Source organism: Phyllostomus hastatus, unplaced genomic scaffold (genome assembly GCF_019186645.2).
Source record: "Phyllostomus hastatus isolate PE091 unplaced genomic scaffold, TTU_PhHast_1.1 phas_contig_34, whole genome shotgun sequence".
In the NCBI taxonomy this organism is placed as follows: domain Eukaryota; kingdom Metazoa; phylum Chordata; class Mammalia; order Chiroptera; family Phyllostomidae; genus Phyllostomus; species Phyllostomus hastatus.
This window is the reverse complement of record NW_025333857.1, coordinates 29756408-29779030: the sequence shown is the minus strand read 5'-3', so window position 1 is coordinate 29779030 and position 22623 is coordinate 29756408. Positions and strand designations below refer to the sequence as shown.

General features: G+C 44.7%; 1 protein-coding gene across 1 annotated transcript; it reads right to left on the bottom strand.

The window, feature by feature from the left end:
* Nucleotides 1–2289: 2289 nt before the first annotated feature.
* On the bottom strand, nucleotides 2290–21801 carry FXN (frataxin). The gene is made up of 5 exons (XM_045840478.1): nucleotides 21586–21801; nucleotides 20280–20377; nucleotides 12692–12812; nucleotides 7094–7191; nucleotides 2290–4037 (listed from the first exon to the last, which is right to left on the bottom strand). The coding sequence occupies exons 1-5, from the start codon at nucleotides 21751–21753 to the stop codon at nucleotides 3887–3889; spliced, it is 636 nt and encodes a 211-aa protein (XP_045696434.1). The 5' UTR covers nucleotides 21754–21801; the 3' UTR covers nucleotides 2290–3886.
* Between the last annotated feature and the right edge of the window lie 822 nt (nucleotides 21802–22623).

Here is a 22623-nt window from a genome sequence, read left to right as displayed (position 1 = left end):
GTTACACCATCTGGTATGCTGGCTGATACAGATGGGTTCCTAGAACGCTCACCTAGCAGGGGAAGCCTGTACTATTGATACAGGGAGCCCACCCTCCTGAAGATAATTCTGATTTTTGGTTTTTTAGAACCCCCCTCATACAGTGTCATGTCATCTGCACATAGTGAGTTTTCCTTTCTGATTTGGATGCATGTTACTTCTTTTTCTTGCCTTGTTCCTCTGGCTAGAACTTCTAATACTATACTGAATAAAAGTGGTGAAAGTGGGCATCACCGTCTTGTTCCTGATCTTAGAGGAAAGGTTCTTAGCATTTCACTGTTGAATATAATGTTCACTGTGCATTTGTCACACATGGGCTTTATTATGTCGTGGTACATTCCCTCTGTACCCACTTTGTCAAGAGGTGAGACATTCTGTATCCTAAATAATGCATCCAGAAAAGATCGACGATTGAGTGTGTGAGCTCAGATTCTATTTCTATAGCAGACATCAGGATATATATGATCTGCTTTACATATTCCAAAGGGGCCATTAATTGGGATCCTCAGGATGTCATGGCTAATTAAGTCAAACCAAGGATTTTATGGCATTCCTTACTCTAATGTAGCTATAAAAGTAAGACAATCATAAAGTCCTAGTTTTAAACGGCAGAGTAAATTTACACGAAATTTCATACCCGTGCCTCTCCTTCCTGTCTGGTATTTGGTGCTTTCATTTGCAAAAGATAAATCCATGCCAAGAATTCAACTGGACACCACCTACAACTACTTCAACCTTAGCGTGTACCTTGAGGGTGGGAAACCAGCTTTCCGTGGCAATCTTGCATGGCCAATTCACATAAATTTCACATTTATAAACATGGTCTTTCTCTAAAGCTGGCAATAGGGTTAGTAAAATTCAGGAGCAGGTAGAGCTTGAGAAACATATTGTAAACCTACTATTTAACACAAACTGTCAAACTTAAAGTCGGCCAAATTGTTTTTAGAAGCTATGCAGAAGATGGAGTAAAAATAAGCATTGTAGGGAGCGTGAAAGATTGTTCTGTGGAATCAGAATCCATCACCAAGGTCAGAAAATGAGCATTTTTGACTAAGTTTGAGTGAGTAGAGGATCTCATAAAAATGCTTTAGGGGAACACTCTGAATTTGAATACGAAATTATGCTGCACACGTGGTAACAATAATTGTCACACGCTGAGTGCTTTGCACGTGGGCTGGGGCACCAGGCATTAGGCAGGTATCTCCATTTTACAGAGAAAACTGAGACTAGTGTGGACAAGCAAGTATGTGGCAGAGTTCGGATTAAATTTTTAAAATTCTGATTGAAAAACTCAAGTTCTCTTATACCACCCACAGTGCTTCTCTGTATCTTCAGAGAAGTCTCTAAGTCATTGATACCTTCAATGTGATGATGCTCCCAGGGTCTAAGGGTGCAAGTGGGAGTGGGGGATGGGGGCAACTGGTCCCCCGTTGTGGTGCTTTTCCAGTTTGCCTGTCAGAGTGTTTTTTAGTTGCCCCCCTGGTGGCTGTTCTTGTGCTTGTACTCCATTCACTGCCTTAATGGGAATCTTCCAGGGCCTTAGGGACTAAACAATTAAACCAGTTACAACTGCATGTAAAGTAAATAGGCTGGAAAGGCTAGGCCGTAAGGAAAGCATCAAGAGCACAGCTTCCCTGACTTCCATTTTCTATTGTGGGGCCCTGATTAAACACCTCTTAAATTTTATGTTGAGTCCCTAAATTCCACTTTCATGTTAAAGCAACCTGGTTAAATGCCTGCATTTTATGTTGTATCCAGACAGATGAATGAGCGCACTGGTTAACTACATTCCAAGTGAGGTAGGCATGATAACACTTTCACTGAAATAAGACTAAGACACACACGCATATGATTTTATATTGATTCTGACCTACCACACTTAAAGTTCCTGCCAGATTATAATTTTATGCCTGAAGAAAAGAAATATTTTATTTTTTAAAGAGTTATTTATTTTTAGAGAGAGAGGAAGGGTAGGAGAAAGAGTGGGAGAGAAACATCAATGTGTGGTTGTTTCTGGCATGCACCCTACTGGGGACCTGGCCTGCAACCCAAGCATGTGTCCTGACTGGGAATCAAACCAGTGACCCTTTGGTTCACAGGCTAGCACTCAAGCCACTGAGCCACACCAGCCAGGGCTGAAAAGAAATATTTTAAATACCAATTGAACATTTGTATATGTTGATTGCTAATTTTTTTCTATAATGGAATGTTTGGTTCACCCACTGCAAAACTCTTTGCTACACATTTCCATAGACTTGTCAGTAATAAATCCTTCTTTATTAAGAGAATAATGGATGTAACTTTGGATGAGTTTTAATGTTCCCAAGGGTGTTAAAATGAGGCCATGTGGTATAGTAGGCTGACTTGGTCTGTGCAGGCTGCTGTAACAGAACACTACAAACTGGTGGTGTGTAAAGAACAAGAATGTACTGCTCACAGTTGTGGAGGCTGGGAAGTCGAAAACCAGGGCCTGGTTTTCTTCCTGGTTCAGGGGCAGCTGGTCCTCACCTGGTGAAGGCGAGAGGGAGCTCTGTGGGGTTTCTTTCACAAGGGGGTTCATGAGGGCTCACCCCTTACGACCTAATCACCTCCCAAAGGCCTGACCTTATCATATCCCCACTTTGGGGATTAGGATTCAACATACGAATTTTGGGGGAACATAAGCAGTCTGTAGCATTGGTTAGTATAGTATGGGCACAATAAAGGATGGCTACTATTTGAACATGAGTTCAGTGGACACTCAAGTAGTGCGAATAACCATGTATTTTATTCTATAGCTTAAAAAACTGATCATTGTCATCTCCTCATCTATCAGAATATCAGAGGGACTTAAAGCTAGGCTGTTAGGCTGCCTAACAGAAGTAGTGAGTGTCTGAACTGGGAATCTATACTCTATCCAGTTCAACTCTTTCACCTAACAAACGGGAAAACAGAGGTTCAGCGAGTCTGTGAAACTTGCCCCGAGACAGACAGCACTTTGGGCTGAGCCTAGTGTAAATCAGGGTTCTTTGCATTAACACAAACATCTCTTCCATTTGTGTGGCCCTTCACAATTCACGAGGAGCTTCCACAAGCTTATAAAGATGGCTCCCCGCCCCCCGCCCTGGTCTTTGGGTGATTTTTTGCATTTTCAGACCTGTGTTGCAGCAGCTGATTCTATATTGACCCTAACATTTAAAAAAGAGATTTAAATACACACATATACACATACTTAAATGTGTGTGTATACACATATATATGCATGTATGGGACAAACAGCACCATATCTTCGAGTTACCCCTTGCAGGCTACACACACCCTGGCAGACACAGAGCACGAAGAAAGAATAGTCTTCAGTTTGAGAATTCCCAAGCTGCCATTGACACTTCAATAGAAACAGGCTTAGAAGTGTTTATGTTTTCAAGAGGTGTGGGAACATCTCTAGGCTCCTGTTTAATGAGTCTCATTTTGAGACAGAATGGTGAGATCGGCCACTCTTCATGCAGCTTTTCAGCAAGTCCTTCAAAGAATGAATAGTGAGCCCATTTATTTCTGCTCTCAGAATGTTTCCTTCTTATTCTTTTTCTCTGTTGCAAGGTTATATTTAAAGGTATGGGTTTATAGGCATTATAAAGATACGGGATATCCTGTGAGAGAGGAACTGAGGCAATAAATCCAAAATCACTTTGAAAACTAAAAATCTGGAGGCAGGGGCAGAGTGGGAGGTGATGCATTCTCTCCCCAGAGCTGTCACACACAAAGCAACTGTCCTCAAAAGCGGGAATGGAACAACCTAGACATTCAGCTGCAGAAGGAAGCTGGGGTCTTGGCTTTATAGTTTTCAGTGTCTTTAGAATTGGGCGGGGCGTCAAGTGTCTTTTCCAGAATAGGCCAGAGAAGATAAGTCCAATTTGGTTTTCAAGGCTTTAGTCATTTCTGTGGCCAGCAGGTCATGGAGGGACACACCGTCATGGGAGTACACCCAGTTCTTCCCAGTCCAGTTGTAGCGCTTGGGTCCACTGCAAAAGACAAAACACACATCACAGTGTGTCCGGAGGACAGCCCTTTAGGAGAAAGACTGGTTCCACAGACGTTGCCACCAAACAACTGGAGTGAGACTCCAGAAAGTAATACTCAGTAAGGTATATATTTGACTCCTTGTCTTAGGGTCTTTCTATTTAAGAACAGTTACACAGTTCACCTTCTGGAATGATTCACAGAATAATTCTCAAGAACTCAAACCATCTGAACTCTAGTGATGAGTGTCTGGGGACCGCTCTCTGATCTGTTGCTTTTCCTGACTCATACATGACACCTGCTACATCAGAGCGGTGCTTTGAGAAGTCTGATCATTCTTATACCATTGAGATGCTTTGTCCCTTGCCCATATTATTATCATTTATCTATATTCATAATGTTGGTACAACCACTACCTCTACCTAGCTGCAGAACATCTCATCACTGCAAAACATAACTCTGTACCCACTGAACAGTTTCCTGTTCCCTCCTCTCCCCCGCTCCCTCCCAGCCCCTGGCAACCACCTCTATAATCATTAAAAAATTCAACTTTAAATCCCTGCAAGTCTGATGAGCTAGTTCTGTCACCTCAAGCTCATCACGGGAACCAGAGTGGTGCATGCACCTTGTGCTGGGACTGGTATGCTGTGTGGAGATGGGTGGAGTTGGGCTTGGCCCGTCTTGTCGTTCAGTTGTACACTACTTGTGCCCATTAGTTTCACCTCCTCTCAGCCTGGCAGAGGGGCGGCCGTGCCAGCAGATAATGAGGTAACCAATGAGCACTTGAAGAAGGTGGGCACAGAGGACAATGGGAGCCCAGGAGAAGGGGCACCTGTGCGCTTACGGAGAGATTCTCCAAAGTCCAAGAATGGGAGGAGTTTGCCAGGATGGAGGGAAGCTTGGGAGTATATCTTCTGGGGTATGAAAACATCAAGAATTTGCCCGGCTGGTGTGGTTCAGTGGACTGCACACTGGTCTGCAAACTGAAAAGTTGGCAGTTCGATTATGGTTAGGGACATGCCTGAGTTGCAGGGCAGGTGCCCAGCTGGGCATGTGCGAGAGGCAATCAATTGACATTTCTCCTGTACATCAATATTTCTCTCCCTCTTTCTCCTTCCCTTCCCCTCTTTCTGCAAATAAATAAAATCTTAAAGCAAAACAAAAATAAATCAAGGGTTTCTGTATTATCAACCAAATGCTGGGGTCTGAACATTTTCCTAACAATGGAGATAGAGGGTCAAACCAGGACGGAGGCCTTTGCTTCACGTGCACAGACTGCGGAACACAAACTGTCCGGGCCACATAAAAAGGCTAACGATCCAGACCAAATCCGGAGCACATCCCCTTGGCCCTGGGCTCCGAGATGTGCTACGGGCAGAGTGTGAGGAAGCACCCGGCCCCTCCACTGTTCCAGGCCCAGCCGCCCAGGGTTGCATCCAGACAACTCCTTCATTCTGTCCTACGGCCTCCCCAGGGGGGCAAGGTGGCCGGGAAAGGCCACTCTTTCCACAGGACTGGAAAAGTTGTCAACTGAGAAAGAAACAACCGCCCCTTACCTAAATTCTCACAAATGCAGTCTGATAAAAGATGAATTTGGACCAATGTGAAAAATAGAGTGGGAAATAAAATTTTCGTAAGAACATAGTATCTGTGATAGAAAATGGCTCCATGGCAGACTTTCTCTCCAGATTCCCATTATAAATTACAGATTTAAAAAAAGGAATTTATTATTATCCAGAAGTAAATGCTTCTACACATGCCTGTGGTAGGATCATATTGCTGGTGGGTGTGTCCAAACACGAAAAAGACTTTCCCAGTCTCCAAACACAGCAGGGAATTCTTTTAGTGGAGCCGTCACAGTTGGTTCTGGTGCCCTGCCCGGTATTCACAAAGCCACCAATCTGCAAAGCTGATGAAAGCTGACGGCCCGACTTGAGCGGATCCACCCAGTTTCTCCTACTGGTTCCCCTGGAGACGAAGGGTAAGGACGTCCTGCACTCAAGCATGGCCACGGTGAGGGTTAGGGCAGCTGTCTGAGGGCAAAGAGAACTGGCCCACACAGGGTAAAACACCTCCACTTCAAATACACTGAGTCTAAAAAGCAATCACTTTGTGAATAAGGACCTTGCTAGAAATGAGTGATTTCTGGAGTTGTTTTGTTGAATTGTAACACAGTCCCCAGTGAGGCCAGAATGAAGGAGGCACAATGCTTAATTGACAAATAGTATAATATTAACCGCCTGAAAATGAGATCAAGGCTGGGGAAGGGGAAAAGTTAACTTTAAAAAAAATGCAAACCCAATTAGGCTTTCAAAGAATTCTCTGTCTAGTTATATTTGTGCCTTTCCCAATTCACAGTCCATAGGTTCTCTTTGGGAAGTGCTAGTGAATGACCCACAAAGGCTGGTCCGAGAGTGCTTTGTGGGCAGCTCCCTTTTACTGTTCTATAACCACTTCAACAGCAGCCAGAAGGATGAAGGACCCTCTTTCCCCGCATGTTCTCAGGCCTTGGGATGCAGCACAGCCATCTCCAACACAATTTTTTATTCCACTAGATGAAAAGCACATCAGTGGCAAAGTCATGAGGGATTAAATGCCTGGAACAGCAGCTTAAAACTCCCTCCCACCTCCACAGAGAACACAGCCCAATTCTGCAAATGGAATTCAATTAACCTTTAACTGAGATGCTCAAAACAAACTGGAGGTCAAATTTTAACTTGCTTTGAAGACAAAGTGCAGCTTGTTCAGGTGCTGCAATATGAAGAGTGACTTTTTAAAAGGCAGGGCAATGATTCAATAGAGAAAAACTGTCTAGGCCGGGTTCTGCAAAATTATTAACTTTTCACTTCAGAGCTTGTTAACAGCCCAGTATCTGCTTAGAGCAGCCAAAGGATCACATAACCAAAATAAACTTTCCTGCTGAGAATGAGACAGGGTCAAACATCAAGGAAGGTCCATTTGCATAGACACTGACATTTGAGGGGACAGTTCTTAAATGGTCCGTAATGCCATGTTTCAAAGAAGCTTAACAATGAGAGATTTTGACCTTGGAACATACCTGGATGGCGAAGACAACCAGATTTGCTTGTTTGGGGTCTGCTTGTTGATCACGTAGGTTCCTAGATCTCCACCCAGTTTAATTGTTAAAACACCACTCTAGGGGATCAGGTGAGGAAAATAAAATACTAGGTTATCACTCTGTCATAACTGCTTCATGTTTTGTTACATCTCAACTCTATGCCTTCATACAAGTACACAATATATATCATAAAGAAATGTCTTTAATTTAGTGTTTAGAAATAGATCTTGCAGAAAGAACACTGTTTTCGGCATGAGACTACGGTTAATCATGTGTATCTCATACTGTTTCTCATTCCCCATGAGTTCTGTGAGGCAAAAATAACCATTCTTCCTCCCTTGAGATGAGGAAACAGAGGCACATGGTGCTGAGGGGCTTGTCTGAGGTATCACAGCAGGCAAGTAGGAAGACCTGCATCCTGATCGCTCCCTTGTCTGCCCACTGCCAGCCAGAATTACTAGAGGGTGTTAAAAAGAACTCAGATACCAATTCTCCTGGAGTACCAAGTCAGCCCAAACATGGGACAAGACAAGTTCATTACCAAAAACAGGAAAAAAGGTAGGAAAGAAGGAAGTAATCAAACCATCTGCTTTGCTTGTCTGAGCTGAGCAGCAGCCTCTGCTCCGCTGGTAGAAGGCAGACACTCCAGACTAGGGTTTTTGTTTCCGGACCCTTCCCACACATCTCATAAGCTTCTCAGGCACTCCTCTCCAGCTTTATTTTCCTCCACAGGAGCCGAGAATTCTTCAAAAGACCAGTTGGTCCAACTTTGCTTGATATATGAATAAATGCTCATTTAAATTTGAACACACCCTTTCAACAAAGGAGCCCTTTAGTTCCCAGGCCTGAGGTTCCTTTAGAATGTGCAGGATAGATATTAAAGAAACAGCTACTCCACCAAGTGCCCTTGAATGGCGCCGGTGGACAGGGGAACCGTTCGCTGTCTCCCGTCCCTGCATCGCCTGCAGAGACAGACGGCATCCTTTCTCTGTGCCTTCTAGAGTCTGTCCAACCAAGGGGCCCTGAATGGTTCTTACATTTTGTGTTTGGTTCACGAACACAAAGAGCTATTGAAAAGATGGAGAAAGTAGCAGTAATAACACATCCTGATAGGAAGGAAATGGAAAGGATGCTGTTGAATTATTTTCTAATAACTTTTTTTCTGATTAAAAACAGGGAAATTATAGAGACATTGGGAATACAGGTGATATAAATGTGTACCCTCCATTACTGTTAGCACCTTGAGAAGAGAGTTGTCTGTTCACTCTAGCATTTTCAGTGTCTAGCACATCCATTCTTCAGGTGCAGTGCTGGATGGATACAACATCCATCTGTGATTGAATTCATGAGAGGATGATGATCGGGTATTGTGGTAACTTGTATGAAAGTTGGTGGCAAGGCTATGCAAGGCAGAAATTCTCCACACTCACATTCCCCACCCCTGCTTCCTGTTCATTGCGTGGAATTCGATTTTTTTCCCCTATGGAGCTTGAAGCTGGTTCCAAAGAAAAGTGGCAAGAGCAGGAAGGAAATGAGCTGCCTTACTGGTTCACCAGGGGTTCTTACTGTTTACAGAACAGTCTATAATGGACCAGATGACAAGGGCGTTTGCTCATTACTACTATTCCTCATGCAGCAATCTGAATCTATTTTGGGAGCGTGGGCAGACTTAAACGCAGGGCGTGAGTGGTGGTGGTGAGAGGATTAGAGACAGCCAAAACATTTAGCAGCTGCTGAGTCATGGGCACTAATCAATCAGAACAGACCCTGGCCACAGCTGCTGAGGTTTATTAATTCCCACTCATCAATATCAGCACTACACAGGTGGAAGGAAAAAATAGCAATTTCTGTTGTCAACAACTGATTTACAGAAATAGACATATATGGAGTAGCTCATTAAGTTAGGGGCTTCATGTATTGCACTGGCCAAAAAGTTACATTTTTTTCTGTACAATAGCTCTAGTAGTGCCTAGTTGTCTTTTAACTTCATTTGAAACAATTGAAGTTAACAATACAATTTTAACAATACAATTGTTAAATTGTATTGTGATAGCTGTCATATTAATGTGCATTAAAAAATGTCAAAATTGAATTTTTGTGTAGCCATTTTACTATTGAGGATGAAGAAGATACGCAACATTTTTGGCATATTATGCTTTATTACTTCAAGAAAAGGTAAAAATGCAACTGAAAATGCAAGAAAAGATTTGTGCAGTGTATGGAGAAGGTGCTGTGACTGACTGAATGTGTCAAAAGTGGTTTGCAAAGTTTCTTGGTACTGCTGACATTCTGGCCAAATCTTTGCTGTGGGGCTGTCTTATCTTTGCAAGATATTTAGCAGCACCCCTGGCCTCTACCCACTAGAAGCCAATAGGAGGAGATAGCTGACAAACTCAAAATATTCAAATCCATAAAGTTATTGGTGAAAATGAAAAATGTCTTTCATTTTATGATTAAAAGATAACAGACTTTTGGGCCAATCCAATATATGTGGTTTCCCACACTCCTAAAACAGACACCATCTCACCCTTAAGCAATAATAATAATAAATATGAAGCAAGTATCCATAATCTGAGACCCAGAGGTGGTCTTCAGGTCTACAAACAGCCCTAACGCTGAAACTAGGCAGACCGGTGTGTGACGTTTTTCTCAGGAGAGGGTCGGAGCAGTCAGATTCTTACAGGGGTTTCTGACCTCAAAAGGTTAAAAAACCTAAGCTGTACAGCAGTAATGCACCAACAACGCAGTTCATGAAGAACATGGCAACAAGCAAATTCTCATTAAAAAAAAAAAAAGAAAGAACAAATGCGTTCTTGGGTGTATCTGGGTTAGACAACTTGGTCAATAGCAAGTTGGCAAAGTATCTATAAATGCTGAGTAGTACCAATGACAGTGTGTTTTAGAAAAATTACATGGGCCCTACTTCACTTAATAGTGACTCAACATTTATTACTGGGTGGCGTTCCTCCAGGCACTGGGGTACCAAGAATGAACAGTGTTCCTACTGCCAAGGAAGTCAGCCTAGTCATGGGAACTGATGTGTAAGCAGACAATGAGAATACAGAGTGACCAGTGCTCCACGGAGTCATGCTCAGAGTACTGGGTGAGGAAGGACCAGTGGTGTCTGCCTGGAACACCCAGGAGGGCTTCACAAAGGAGGTGACATCCAACTGGACATTTAGGGGTTCAGAACAGGCTACCCCAAAATGTGCCATTTTGGCATGTAAATTGTTTTGAACTGAAGGCAACTGACCCTGTGGCCCCAAGAAACTTTTACTTTTCCCTTAAATGATTTACATTTGGGGCTTTTACCATAATAGTAGTTATTACCAGAAATAACTTTTTATGACTTAGCTATATGGCAGGGCAAACTTCTAATTACTAAACATTTGCTCTTATCATCCTGCAATGACCTTCCTCCCCTCTGAAGCCCCAACACGCCTTGCCTCATTTTAGCTCAGAGAGCCATGCACGCCTCACTTTAACTGTCTGTCCTTGAATCTTTTATGTATGGGGGTCTGTGACTTGCTCATATGTGTGGGGTTCCCATGCATATGTTATGTAATTAAATTTGGTTATTTCCTCTTGTTAATCTGCCTTATGTGGATTTATTAGACCAGCTGAAAGAACCTAGGAGGGCAGGGTAAAATTTCTTTCTCCGCCAGAACCCTGAGAGCAGGGAGAGACTGTATTCCAAGAAAGCTCAAGCAATAGTGTTACGGGTGTTCTATTGCCTATAATGTACTTCAACTGATTTATCTTATATGTAAAATATGTTCATTAGCTCCTGAAAGACCAATCAGAAATTCACACACTAGGGTAGTTAGCATTTCAAAGTATTTAATCAGAAATCCTAACTATAGAGGCAGCTGCTCCATTCCTTCAGATTTCTACACCTACATTACAGGATTTCCTGATTAGCACATAATTTGCTAGAGGTAATTTTTTTGCTGGTGAGTAGAATGATACTCGAGGTATATGGACTGGCTAGGAAAAACAGGTGCCTCTTCCCTTGTAGGCGCAGGTTACACTGAGTCACCGGGATCTGGAAAGCCCAGCAGCTGAGTCACTCTTGAAAGAGACACAGAAGGGAGGACTGAATAAGGTCCTGTGACCACCACTGAGCAGAAGCTTTTGTTGCTGGATTCAATGAGGTCAACAGGATCCGGCTGCTAGAATACTGGCACATTTGCTTCCAGTGAAACATTTATGCAAAGTACTTGGGCCAAGGTGGAGCTTCACCGATCCGACAAGAACAGGGGGGTGTGACTGTTTTTGTGACATACTAATAAATGTTTGCATGTGTGACAGGGTTTAGCCTGGGACTTGGTTTTTCTCCAGCAACAGCCCTTGGTAGCTACAGGAGGAGGGGATTGGTAACTTCCCCATCTCTAATCACCCCACAGATGGTGGGGTTGGCCAGGCCAGTTTGTAACGGTTCCCAGGCGGCTCTGCCCTCTGAGACTGTCTGCACAGGCACTTCTAAAACCCTGCCTGGGCACTGCTGCATTTCCTGCTGCTGAGAGTAGTCATTAAAACCACCTGGAAGGCATTCATTCCCTTCTTGCCCTGCTGCCTCTATGTTTACCAAGTCCCTCACTCTCCTTACAACCAAGCTTGACACCTCCGAGACTTTGCTGGCTGCTCCACATGAGGGAGTCCCTTCTCTATCCAGTGCCCCAACAGCCAGATCCAACAGTATCTCTATCACTTTAGCGTGACAGCTGGTTTTCCTAAATAATTCCATGGTCTAACCCAAAATGCAAACTTCATGACATTTCCTGGTATTAATTAATTGCTGTCAGAGGATTACGCTCTGAAGGGGATTACTCCCAATGGCAAAAAAGAACTGCTCCCGAAGGCCTAAGCAGTAATTCTAAACCCAAAGGCAGGCCTTTGCTAAAGTCTGCCACCTGGTGGCCGGCAGCTACCAACCAGCACTCTCTGGGCTTCCACCATCTGGGGCTCAAGTTCCATCCAGCCCTGAAGTTCTCACCCAAGCTGCCTATTAGGATCAACTGGAGAGGGGATTTTAAAACTTTAAAACCCCAAATGCCTTGTCTGGGCCACACCCCAGACCCACTGAATAAAAACTCCTAGGGGTGGGATGCAGCAACGCACATTAAATCTCAGGTGACTTTTAAAACATACGCTTCCTATGAATGCCCCCTGACCTACTGTACGGGAATCTCCCAGGAGGGGGGCCCATGTCAGTGCTGTCTGGGTATTTCTCAGGCAATATCTACCCTGCTCAGAACTAGTGGTCTAGTTCAGTGTTCCACACATCTGCCCGAGGAGACAAACACACACCCAGTCCTGTTCTCATTTATCTACACGGGCACTGAGCGAAGCTGGAGAATCTGTACTTTTAAGCAAAAATGAGGATCAAAGAGGCCGAGTGACCTGCCCCAGGTCCCAAGCCTGGTGCAGCAGGGCTGGAACGTGAACCCTAGTCTTCTGGTCTCACCCTTAACCACAGGCTCCTGGATGCTTACCTCTGCGAGAGGGGAATTCTTTATTTTAGTGAGCTAAAATTCTTAGGGAGGAAACAGTAAAAAGAAGTAAGTGAAGAGGTACCCCAAAGGAGACATCATAGTCTTCGAATGTGTAAGGCTTGTCTGCAAGGTCTTCAAAAAACTCTGCCAAGGAGTCCAGGGTCTCCTCTGCTAGTCTTTCGTAGGTGGCCTCATCGAGGGAGCTGCGGGGCAACAAAACCACCCAAAACATGCATTCACCAAATGTTCCATTTCACTGATGTCAAAACACCACATTTATTTGTTTAGATTTATAAAATTGATGGAAAGTAGCTAACATGTACAGGGTAAACATTAAACATCATGTACAAGGGCTAACAGACAAGTAATAAGCTTTTCTTCCCAAATAGGCAGCCCCCATCCTCAGAGTCAACTGTGATGGCAGTCTCTTCTGTTTCTAAAAATTTTATGTTCTTTTAAATATGCAAATGAAGCACATTTGGCCCTGGCTCAGTAGCTCAGTTGGTTAGATCTCTGTCCTAATGTGCCAAGGTTGCTGGTTCCATCCCTGGTCAGGGCACATACCAGAAGCAACCAATGAATGCATCAATAAGTGCAGCAAATTGATGTTTCTCTCTCTCTAAAATCAATCAATAAATAAGAAAATTAAAAAGCAAAACAAACGAGGCACAATACAGTTCTCACAAATACATCTTGAACATTTTTCCATATTAACACATATGGATTTTCATATTTCATGTTATTTACTCAACCAGTCCCCTTTAGCTGGAGGTTGAGGTTTCCACTGCTTTTATTATTAAAATTTATGTCTGACAGACCACAAAGTGGGATAATATTTGCATTACATACATCTGAAAAGGACTTATTTCTAGAATATATAAAGAACTCGACAAATCAGTAAGAAAAAAACCCAACAGAAACATGGGTAAAAGACTTGAACAACCTCATTAAAAAAAAAGAGAGATCCTAGTGGTCAATGAATGTATGAAAAGGTGCACAACTTGTTAATCTTCAGAAAAATAGAACTTAAAAAATCACAATGAGATACCTCCAGGCTGGTTAAAGTAAAAGAGACAGATAGTATCAAAAGTTTGCCTACTAAGTGAAGCAACAAGAGCTTTCAGATACTGGTTGCTGATAGGCCAGTAAATGGAACAATCACTGGAAAACTGTTGGGAGTAGCTACTAAAGTTGATGACATTCACAAGTCATCAGTTCCAGTCCTGGATGTATCCAACAGAAGTGCATACCAGACTTCCAGTCAAGATGGCAGCATAGGTAAACACAGCTCAACCACATCAATCACAACCACATCAAAAATACAACTAAATTATAGAACAACCATCACTCAGAACCGTCAGAAATCAGGTTGAATGGAAGTGTGGCAGCTATGGAATTAAAGAAACCACATCCATCCAGACTGCTAGGAGGGGTGGAGACACACTATGGGCTGGTCCCACACACATATGGTGAATAAAATTCAGGAGGGACATCTTGGGAGTGAGGAGTCCCTGCCCGACACCCAGGATTCTAGTGACAGGTTGATAAGTCCCCATAACATCTGGCTATAAACACCAGTGGAGACTCAGTGGGTAGAAGAAAATTCTGGAGTCCCAAGCAGTTCCTCTTAAAGAACCCACACACACAGACTCGTCTACTCAGACTCGTCTCCTCAGACTCACTCCCTCTGAGCTCCAGCACAGGAACAGCAGCTTGGAAGGCACCCTGACATATAGGGAGGAAGTGAGGGGTCTGGCATTAAGGCGAGAGCTAGGGCACAGCTTTCTCCCAGACAGAAAGGCCACTGTTCCTTTTATGAACCCTTCCCCCACTGAGCTACAGAGCCGCAGGTGGGTGCCATATCTGAGACTCCATAAACCTGGCTAACATGATTTGCCTCATCTTGGAGATACCCTGAGGTTCTGTACCACCCAAGCCGTTAAAAGACTTTTCCATATGAATGGATGGTTTGGCTCATGCTGCACAATTTCCTAAGTCCTCTCAAACAAGAAACAGCCATCTCAGTGAGCCCCCAGCCCCTGTATCTCTTACTAAGTGGCCCCAGGCATGGCACTAACAGCAGCCAGACTAGATTCACGGTTTGGCCTTGCCTGGGAATCTCCAAGCCCAGCACAAGTAGCAACCATCTCAGGTTGCTGTACAGCCAAGGCAGGGTGGCCTCGAGCAAAACAAAGGTGGGAGCTGACCTTGGACTGCACCATCTGGAAATGCAGAGCCTGCAAACGCAGAGCCTGCACACCCAGTGGACAGCTACAGACCACGTCAGAACAGTACCACCCTGCCCCTACACAGCTGATCCTCACAGAGAATAGAGGCTGGCGGTCACTGGCTACAGCCAATCCTTGCAGCTGATTGGCCTGGGTAAATCCCTCCCACTGATCTGCCAACAACAAAAAGGCTCAACTACAAGAGGAGGGTGTACTCAGCCCACATGAAGGGACACCTTGAATACCCAGTTTGGGTGATAGGGGAGGCTGTGCCTGCAGGACACCTACTACATTAGGCCACACTGCCAACACAGGGAGTCAAAGCAGCTCTACCTAATACATAGAACAAACAGAAGGAGGTTGCCAAGATGAGGAGACAAAGAAACATGGCCCAAATGAAAGGACAGATGAAAACCCCAGAAAAACAGCTGAATGAAATGGAGATTAGCAATCTATCAGATGTGGAATTGAAGACACTGATTATAAGGATGCTCAAGGAACTTAGTGAGGACCTCAGCAGCATAAAAAAGATTCAGTCAGAAATGAAGGATGCACTGACTGAAATAAAGAGCAATGCACAGGGAAACAACAAGAGAGTGGATAAAGCCAAGATTCAAATAAATGATATGGAACATAAGGAAGCAACAAACAAACAAACAAACAAACAAAAACCAATCAGAACAACAAGAAAAAAGAATCCAAAAAAATGAGGACAGTATAAGCAGCTTCTGGGACAACTTCAAGAGGACCAACATTTGCATCATAGGGGTACCAAAAGGAGAGGAGAAAGAGCAAGAAATTGGAAATCTATCTGAAAAAATGATGAAAGAAAACTCCCCTAATTTGGGGAAGGAAATAAACATGCAAGTCCAGGAAGCACAGAGTCCCACACAAGATGGATGCAAAGAGGCCCACTCATAATTCAAATGCCAAAGGTTAAAGATAAAGAGAGAATCTTAAAAGCAGCAAGAGAAAAGAAGTTAGTTACTTACAAAGGAGTCCTCATAAGATTGTCAGCTAATTTCTCAAAAGAAACCTTGCAGGCTAGAAGAGACTGGCAAGAAATATTCAAAGTCATGAAAAGCAGGGACCTATGGCCAGGACTGCTCTACCCAGCCAAGCTATCATTTAGAATCAGAGGGCAGACAAAGAGCTTTCCAGACAAGAGAAACTAAAGGAGTTCACCATCACCAAACCATATTATATGAAATGTTAAAAGGACTTATTTAAGAAAAGACAAAGATCAAAACTGTAAACAATGAAATGGCAAAAAATAAAAATCTATCAACAACTGAATCTAAAAAACCAACTAAGCAAACAGAAAGGTCAGAGAACCATGGATATAGAGAGGGTTTTGATGGTTGCCAGATGGCAGGGGGGTGTAGGGGGTGTAAGGGTCTTATTTCAGAAAAAGAAGATCATACCTATAAGGGGAATCTAATGAACAAGACAAACAAGAGAGCAAAATAGAACCAGAGACGTGGAAATAAAAAACAAACTGACAGTGGCCAGAGGGGAGGAGGAGAGAGGTAAGTGGGGAGAGAAGAGGAAGGGTCAAGTCAAGGAACATGTACAAAGGACCCATGAACAAGAATAATGCAGGGGAGGACTGAATGTGGGAGAGGGGGGTGGGCAGGGCTGGGGAGAGCAATGAGGGAAAAATGGGGACAATTCTAACTGAAGAACAATAAAACAAATTTTTAAAATTAAAAATTAAAAAAGATCTAAACTATGAACAACAAAATGGCAATAAATACATATCTATTATCAAGTCTAAAAAACAAACTAAGCAAACAGAAGAACAGAGACAGAACCATGGATACAGAAAGTGTTTTGGTGGTTGCCAGATGGGAGGGGCATGTGGGGGAATGGGTGAGAGGTGAGGGGACTAAGAAGTACAAGTAGGTGGTTACAGAACAGCAAGGGGATATAAAGTACAGTATAGGAAATGCAGTAGCCAAAGAACTTATACACATGACCCACAGACATGAACAATGATGGGGGATTGTCTGAGGGAGTGGGGGGTGTTTGGTGGAGGGGGCAGAGGGGGAAAAACTGGAACAACTGTAATAGCATAAGCAATAAAATATAATTAAAAAAAAGATGCATACTTAGCAAAAACAGACTCACAGGTATAAGAACAAAGTGATGGTTGCCAGAGAGGCAGGGATGGGGATGGGCAAAATGAGAAGAAAATTAAGAGATACAAACTTCCAGTTATAAAATACGTAAGTTACAGGGTCATAATGTACAGTACAGGGTGTACAGTTACAACTCTGTAGGGTGACAGATGGGCATTAGAGTTATGGAGGTGATCATTTGGTAAGGTATATAAATGTCGAATCACTATGCTGTACAACTGAGACGCATATTGTGTGTCAACCACACTTTAATTAAAAAAAAATGCATTCCTAGGTTCACCAAAAGACATGCACTATATTAGAATATTCATAGCAGAAGTACTCTATAGCCCCAAACTGAAAACTGCCCGATGTAATGTACCCATATGTAATAATACAACAGATAAATTGTGGTATATTTATACAATAGAATAACATATAGCAAAATAAAAATGCCTATTAACAATATACACAAAAGCTCACGAACATGATGGTGACTGAAAGAAGCCACACACAAACATATTTATATTTAATGATACAGTTTATACAAAGTAACACACCAGGCTACATTAATCCAGTCTATTGGAATCAGAATGGGAGTTACTCTGGGGCAGGGAGGGGTTAATAACTCGAAGTGAGCAGAAGGCTTGCTTTTAGGGGCTGGTAACATTCTGTTTCTTGAGCTATTTTTGAGTTACATGCTATGTTTAGTTTTTGAAAATATATCAAGCTGTACACTTACGAGTTGGAGACATTCCTATATACTATTTTTCAATTTAGAAAAAGTGCTATAAATCCACAGAGACAGAAAGCAGAATAGTGGTTGCCAGGGGCTTGGGGAAGGGAGGGATGGGGAGTGATTATTAATGTGCATGCTGTTTCTCTTGAAATGATGAGAATGTTCTGGAGTTAGTGGTGAAAGTTGCACAACCTGGTGAACAGTCTCAGAACCTCAAAATGGTATATTTTAAACGGTAAACTTTATGATATGTGAATTACGACAATACAAATACTACTCTAGCAGATATCCTTGTATGAGCTTTTGTGTCTCTGTGCAGATACATGTGTAAGTTACAAGATGTAGGTGACAACTCCATCATCTGAGAGTTTCCAGGAGGTGTAAGTAAGGCACCAGTGGCTGCTGGATAGTTCACATGAGACATAAAGGTCTGCAACACAACCACTGAACACCCAGCCCATCACCTGCCTCAAGGGTAAGGTGTGGGGAAGGTTCAGGACTGCTTAGGAGATGGCGAGGGGCCTGGCTGGGTGTGCTGTAGAGAACCTGGAGAAGAGGCTGACATGTGTCCTGAGGAGTGTGGAAACATAAGATACTCCTGACTCAGGTATAAAGTCCAAAGTCAAGAGCTCGGCAGGTGCGACCTGACAGCAGCCAGTTTGGCCATAGTGGAAGTGTACTGTCCTCCTCCTCATGGCAGGACAAAGGCATGCTTCCCGGAGGCCAGAAGTAGGCCCTGAAGAAGAGAACTGGACTTGGGGTATCATGCAGGGGCCCCACTGAACCTAGAGGATCACCTGTAGGGGTGAGGGGACAGCAGCAGAGAGTCTGTGCAGGGAGGAGCTGGAAATGGTGCCACTGAAGCAAAAACCTAACGTAGGCAGCAGCCCGCAGCACTGGCCCAGAGGCTGGGCGCCCTCCAGGACCTGTCTTAGCCTGTTGCCTGGGATGACCTGGAAAGCCAACAGTGTGATTACTGAGCCCATGGTTGTAGGGACAGTTAGAATGCTCCTGTGTATGGGTGGCTCCTTGCTCTCAGTTGGTGCGACATGAACACAGCAAGCCAGGAGAGAACTGGTATGTCTGCAGGGGGGTGGAATGACACTTGGAGGTTAAAGGCTGCACCCAGATGGAAAAGCTAAAGGAGGATGTAAGGCTTTGAACAACACAGGCCTCTTATTAAGCCAAAAAAAAAAAAAAAGGGATCTAATCCTCTTGCTGAAATCAGATTGCGAGCTATGCATGGGGTGAGGATGCAAAAAAATAAGGCAGCCTGGGGCTTCCATCCTCGGAGGAAATTTGGATGTGGACACTGGCCACAGGACCGACTGGGAGTAAAGAGATTAGAAGCCTACTAGGTTTTCGAGAAAACCCTGTAATCAGAGAAAAATGAGTCTGGTCTACAAGAGCCTACTGAAACCTCGAAGACATGACAGCCTTTGAAAGCCCAAAGTGCTCTCAGAGGAAGTGGGCTGCAAAGGCTGCCTGCCCCCAAGGAGGGCACACTTCCCACTGCCTGCCTCCCATGGGGCCAAGGCGGGTAATGGACGAGGAGGAGACTCCTAGGGGGCAGAACTGGGGTTTCAAGGAGGAGCGTGCCCCTCTGCCAGTTGTTCCAGTGCTGCCCAGGGGAACTCCGTCGCTACTACAGGCCAGGGACACATCTCTTTTATGAATGCAAGTTGTGGGAGTAGTTAACTTGCCTTGCCCCATCTGTGTGTGTGGGTCTATGGGTGTTTATTTGTGGGAGTTTGGGAGTGTGTAAGTTAGAGAAGCCATTCCCAGATGTGAGGGAGAGGACCATTATGGCACCTGGAAATCTTGGCCTTTGAGGTGAATGAGTGACCACGTGGGCTGTGGTTGCAGCCTTGGGGCTGAAGGCAGCGTGTGTGGTGTGTGGAAGGAGGGGCCGTGCAGGTATCAGTGGTCGAGGGTAGACCGGAGCAGTGCTTGGCAGCTTTCCACCAGAACCTATCGCCTCCTCTTCCAGGGCAGCTGCTGGACCACATATCCCAGCCTCCCCGGCAGCCAGCTGGGGCCAGGGAACCAAGTCCTTTCTTCTAGAATGTGAGCGAAAAGTGCCACTTCCAGGCCTTCCATGCTCTTGTACCTTTCTGTGGAATAGAACCTAGACAGGACCACCTGGCCTTGACCATGCGGAGCACAGTAAAGCACTGGCAGGTGACAGGAAGGTGGAGGGAGGCTTGCTCCCTGAATCATTTCACAGAGGCCCAGACTGTCCAGGGACACAACCACGCCTGGTCTGGGCCATTACAGTCTGGACCTATTTGCTACAGAAGCTTGGCTTACTCTAACTACTAAGGTATCAAAGAGAAAAATAATAAAACTCTGGAAACAAGCTACATGTCCACCAACAGGGGATGGGTTCAATTAATTATGGTACAACCATAAAATTTAATACTATTTCATTAAAAATAACATGGTCGCTGGTGATGTGGAAAGATGTTTATGAGTGATGCTGCTAAGGAAGTAAACAGGTTCTGTAAAAGATAACAGAAATGTATGCACCTGTGTATATGTCGGAGCGAGAGAGAGATCTGATGTGGAAGGTGTTTGCCTTACCCTGGGTTGCCCAAAGTTCCTGTTGTTCTCAAGTTCATCAAACAGACATTTTGCTTTTTCACATTCAGCATCTGGGTGGGGCAATGGAGGCTCAAACTCTAAAAGCCAAAGTTAATAAGAACATTATGATTTTTCAGTATATTATAGCCCACTAATGAAAGTTTAAACATCACCATTTTTTACATTACAGAGTAGCCATGTTAGAGTTTTCCAAGAGTATTTCTTAGTAATGTTTTCACCTTCTTGTAATGTATTACATGGAATTCTCCCAGTCTCTAAGCCAGTGCTGTCCAGTATAGTAGCCACCAGCCACATGCAGCATTTAAATGTAAACGTATTGCACTAAAATAAAATTTAAAAAGTCAGTTCCTTAGTTGCATTGGCCACATTTCAAGTGTCCTGTGGTCTCATTGGCTAGTGACACAGACATAGAACAAACCCGTCATCACAGGAGGTTCTAGGCTGTAAGCACAGGCGACGCTGGGAAGCATCAGTAATGCTCCTAGCTTTTGACTAAAACCAAGCAACAACACATAGCAAGAGGCAGCAGTGGGCTGCCGTCCAGAAGAGAGGTCAGGCTGCGGACAGCTGTCTGACAGATCTGATTAGTTAACATGATCTGCAGGAGACAATGTGACCTATTGATTTCTTTAATACATAACTGCTGAGTGCCCTGACCTACTGACCAGCTGAAGGGACAGAGAAAATAACGGGGGTGGGGGTGGCAGGGGAAGTGAGTGGAGAGCTAGAGAAGGGGACCTCGCAGAGGGATCTACCCAAGTGCACGAGGGCACGGAGCCTGTGAAGGAAGAGAAAAGCTGGAGTGGAGATAGCAAGGGAGGTGAGAGAGGGGCGAGGGCTACAGGGCCTCAGTTGTACTTAATCCTGGGGAGGCACCGAAGGGCTGTAAGAAGTTGGTGATATTATTTACATTCTCCAAAGGTCACTCTGGTTGCCCTTAACGGGTCAGAGGCTGTCAGTTTTGGCTCTTGAGCCATCATCAGGCCCAAGACAGAAGGCATGGGGTTGAGAGGGGGTGCAGAGCGCAGGCGACAAGTCTAAAAAGGTTGGCTCTGAAGCAGAAGTCAGAGCAGCCGAGGTAACCGCAGTTACACCTACAACACAAGTTAGACTTCACTCTCTGCTGGGCATTGTTCTCAGTCTTTACAGAAACAAACACGGTCAGACCGCCGCCTCTCGCAAGACACCCGGGAGCCGGAGCGGGCGCGCGTGCGCGGAGCGTCACCGGTTGCGTGATCTTCCGCCGTCCGCGCGCGCGGCCCCGCGGTGCCAGGTGGGTACTCACTGCATGGCTGGTCACGCAGGCCCCGGCGGTCCCGGAGCGCAGGTCTCCGCGGCTGCTGAGTGGGATGTTCTTCGCCGGCCGTGAGGTCCCAGCTCGGATTTGGGCCAGGCGAGGTAGCGCAGAGCGGGGTAGGAGGCTGGCAGCCCAGCGGCGTCTGAGCGTCCACATCCTCCGCGCGTTCTGCGGCCGCTCCGCCCTCCCGCCCGGGGACGCCGCAGCGACACCTGGTGGCCGGGGGCTGCAGGCGCCGCGGCTCAGCTCAGAGCTCAGGGCCTCGCTTCTGTAGGCTGTGAGAAACGGTCAGAGGTTAGACCTCAGAGCTGCCCAGCTTTGCATTTTTTGTGTGTTTAACAAAAATGGAGAGACCACTTTGTTCAAAGCACGGATCTCCCTCTTGGGCAACATAGTGAATGAGTAACCAAGGTTCCTGGCTGCGGAGACCTTATCCTAGTGACCCATTGCTGCAGGAATTCTACAGGAAGGATTTGGGAGCGCAGTCTTCCTGGGAACTGGCAGGGTTCAGGTCTTAAAGCTGCTTGGCGGCCAGTACAGGTTATAACAGTTAATTAGAGTATGCACACAGAACACGGACTGCCTGGTTTATATCCTCACACTGCGTACTTGCTAGCCTCTGTAATACGGCTTTCACAAAAGTTTCTATTTCATAGGATTGTAAAGATAAAATGAATCCATGTAACTTTTTGTTGGACAGGCCCTAGATTCTAATAAGTGCACAGTATTAATACATTTTATTTATTTTGTATTGTTATTCTATTACAGTTGTCCCAATATTTCTCCCTTTTGCCCTCCTCCACCCATCCCAGTCCCCCACCCCCACTGAAATTGTCAGTCCAGGGTTCTTGGGCAGTAAATGTTACCAGGGATTTCGGCTCCTTCTAGCTCATGGCTCTATTAGCTGGGGTGTGGCCCTAGTTCCCATGGCCCAAAATAGTTGCTAGTATTTTGGCCATCACACATGTATTCTAGGCACCAGTGTGGAGGGAATGGTGTACTCTCCCTTTAAAAGACACAATTTTG